Source organism: Buceros rhinoceros, unplaced genomic scaffold (genome assembly GCF_000710305.1).
Source record: "Buceros rhinoceros silvestris isolate BGI_N320 unplaced genomic scaffold, ASM71030v1 scaffold2051, whole genome shotgun sequence".
NCBI lineage: Eukaryota > Metazoa > Chordata > Aves > Bucerotiformes > Bucerotidae > Buceros > Buceros rhinoceros.
Window position 1 is genome coordinate 775 of NW_010393452.1, and position 3,187 is coordinate 3,961.

General features: G+C 51.9%; 1 protein-coding gene across 1 annotated transcript in view; it reads left to right on the plus strand.

Annotated features, from left to right (window-relative positions):
* LOC104501088 (pentatricopeptide repeat-containing protein 1, mitochondrial-like) overlaps window positions 1–3,187 on the plus strand; it is a gene marked incomplete at its 5' end in the record, with an annotated part of 5,168 nt that overhangs the window by 767 nt on the left and 1,214 nt on the right. Inside the window, 5 exons of the mRNA XM_010144839.1 lie at window positions 1–78; window positions 283–501; window positions 1,103–1,204; window positions 1,367–2,125; window positions 2,362–2,478. The exon at window positions 1–78 is cut by the window's left edge and continues 18 nt beyond it. Of these exons, the coding sequence (XP_010143141.1) occupies window positions 1–78; window positions 283–501; window positions 1,103–1,204; window positions 1,367–2,125; window positions 2,362–2,478 (1,275 nt within the window). The remainder of the gene's footprint in view (window positions 79–282; window positions 502–1,102; window positions 1,205–1,366; window positions 2,126–2,361; window positions 2,479–3,187) is intronic.

Below are 3,187 nucleotides of genomic sequence, written 5' to 3' on the forward strand. Positions count from 1 at the left end.
GAAAGCAATTACACCGTTCTGATTGGCGGCTGCGGCAGGGTTGGCTACGTGAAGAAGGCGTTCAGGCTCTACAACGACGTAGGTTTACGGTCTCTCCTCTCAAACCTTCAGTACATTCTCTGAGCTAAAACTGTTTCAAGCTTTTGGTCCCACTACTTTGTCTCCAAAATGTCTTTGAGTTCGTGTTTGCACCTTCCTGGCCTGAAACTCTTAAAAACAATTTAAGAAATTCTAGAATTCCTTTCCTGAAACCTGGTTCTAATTCTTCTTCTCTTCCCTTAGATGAAGAAACGAGGCTTAATTCCCACCGAGGCCACTTACACAGCCCTGTTCAACGCCTGCGCCGAGTCGCCGTGGAAGGACTCCGGCCTGCAGAGTGCTCTCAAACTACGGCAGCAGTTAAAGAGCAAAAACGAGGAGCTGAACCTGATCACCTACCATGCGCTGCTGAAGGTCTGTGCCCTGTGCTCAGACCTCAGGATGTGCTTTGATATTCTGAAGGTAAATAGGTGATTGTTCTCGTATTAAGTGTGGTCTGCTCTGATTAAAGCTCCTGGAAGCTGCCGTGTTGCGTAGACTTGTTTACTTCATTTCCAGCAGGGGTGATCATGTGTTTGTATTTCATTGATCCTTGGTCTTGTACAATGAAATTGTCTTGGTACCTACCACACACTGAGTTCCAGTACGGAAAAGGAGGCAGCTCAGAGGCTGGCTTTCAAACTCCTATTGGGTGTATCAAAGACTTTCTGGAGTTCAGTGCTATTGTATCTGTCTTGGTTCATTTTGAAGATCCGCGTGTTGATACTCAGCTCCTTTTAAAGCTCTTGCAACCAGCTCTTCCCAGCAGGGCCACTCTGGGACCAGCTAGAAGGATTGCTGTTCCTGCCCCAAACCTCCCATCAGGGAGAAGCCAAGACCTGGGCAGGTGTTTCGGAACTCTCTTTCCCCTGGAATGATCGTTCTGCTCGCAGCACTGGGAGTTCACCCGACGCTTTGTTGCTGCTGTGTGCTCAAAGGACAGCAGCGGTATTTGAGCTCCACAGCCAGCTGGGACGGACCCTTTGGGTAACTGGGAAGTTTAATGCTTTCTCTACTCTTTTAGGAAATTGTGCACAAGGGCCATGTTCTCACAACCGAAACCTTCAGCTTCCTTCTCATGAGCTGCATAAAGGACAGCGAAAACGGCTTCCGATACGCCTTACAGGTTTGTCGTCTTCTTCCCATCCCATCTTCTGAGTAGGGAGGAAAAAGTGCCTCTGTATTGTAATGCGTCACTTGAATGCACGGGGGCAGGAGGTTGCCAGAACCTCCTGCTTGAACACACCTGGTGCTTGAACACATCTGGTGTTCTTCTTCACCTCTTCAGGTCTGGAAACAAATGACTGAGCTTGGGATAAAGGCTGACACCCACACGTACAATCTGATGCTGCGCGCTGCGAGAGACTGTGGAATAGGTGACCCGGGGGTGGCTTCCCGACTGCTGCTCAGGCCCATCGAGGAGAACACAGCTCAGAGAAGGCTTGCGCCCGGCAGGCAGAGGGAAAAGGTGAAGAGACAGAGGAAGAAGGACTGGGAGAGTGCAGCTGCTGTCCAGCTGGATGTGGAAGCCATGGAAAAGCAATTATTTGGGGAGAGCGCAGTGCAGCCTGAAGAACTGATCCAGCAACAAACTAAAGATGTGACTGAGGCTGGAACAGAACCAGCTGCTCTGGACATCCCCAGCGTCACTCCCAGCGGGACTGGAGCACTGATGGGGAGAGACCAGAGTGAGACAGAGCAGGAACAGGTACAGCTAAGCCAGAAGCTGCATTTCTGCAACCTGCCCAACTTGCTGGATTCCAGGATGCCCGATGCAGCTGTGGTTTCCTTGGGGACAGTGGCCACGCCGTCGGATCGACTGGCATTGATGGGGGACGTGGAGGGCTTCTTGAAAAAAATGAGAGAGGACAATGCAGAGCCCAACATTAAAACGTTTACACTACTGGCTGAGCTGGTGGCAACCCACAGCCCGTCGGAATCCTCTTTGCTGGCGCTGCTAGATGAGCATAAAGTGAAAGTAGATGTTACATTCTTTAACACCTTAATAAGGAAGAAGAGCAAACAAGGAGACCTGGAAGGAGCAAAGGTGAGGAAAACCTGAGACCAATCCCCACCTCCTTGTCACAGCCCTCCCGTGTCAGCTGTGTTTTGCTGAGACCCATTTCTGTATCCGCCTTAGAAACTGGGGATGTTGTGCTGGTTTCCACAAACCAGAGCTTGGGTTAATTTTTAAGTGTTTACGGATTCTGTTGGAGCACATTCAGCTCCATCTGAAAGCTACAGTGAGGCTTTTTAGAAGCTGTCAATGCTTGTATCTTGTAGAGCATGCTGCCAGCTCTAGTGAAGAGGGGACTGTCACCTAACCTCCAGACCTTCTGCAATCTGGCCATCGCTTGCCGCCAAGAGAAGGATGGGCTGCAGTTACTGTCAGATTTGAAGGTAATCAAAAAAACCCTCCCCTGCGTGGGGTTCAAGCTGCAGGAAGAGGCGAAGTGTTAAGGCTTCTAAAAACACCTGCTGAAGTTTCTGTGGTGAGTGGTTGTGTTCTTGCTCCAAAACCACGCAACCCAAGAGTAAGTGCCAGATCAGGCAGTCTGTCCTTTACCTGTGCCGGGACAGGAGAGGGCTCCACAGGAAGGGCTGTGCTGACACTGCAGCAGCTGCTATGGAGTGAGAGCCCTGCTTCTTACCACAGACTGGTTTGGGTGGGAAAGGACCTTCAAAGCCCTTCTAGTCCTACCCCTCTGTGGTGAGCAGGGACATCTGCACCCAGAGCAGGGTGCTCAGAGCCCCAAGGGCCAACCTGACCTGGGATGGTGCCAGCGACGGGGCTTCTCTCACCTCTCGGGGCAACCTGGGCCAGGATCTCACCACTCTCAGCATCAAAAATTTCCTTCTCTCTAGTCTGACTCTGCCTCTGTCAGCTGAACCCATCACCCCTTGTCCTGTCACACCAGCCCCTGATGAACAGCCCCTCACCACCTTTCCTGTAGGGCCCCTTGAAGCACTGACAGGCCGCACTAAGGTCTCGGGCAACCCTCTCTGCTCCAGGCTGAACACCCCCAGCTCTCTGCCCTGTCCCCACAGCGGAGGGTTCCACCCGTGGTCATTCTTGGAGCCTCCTCTGGCCCCGCTCCAGCAGGTCCAT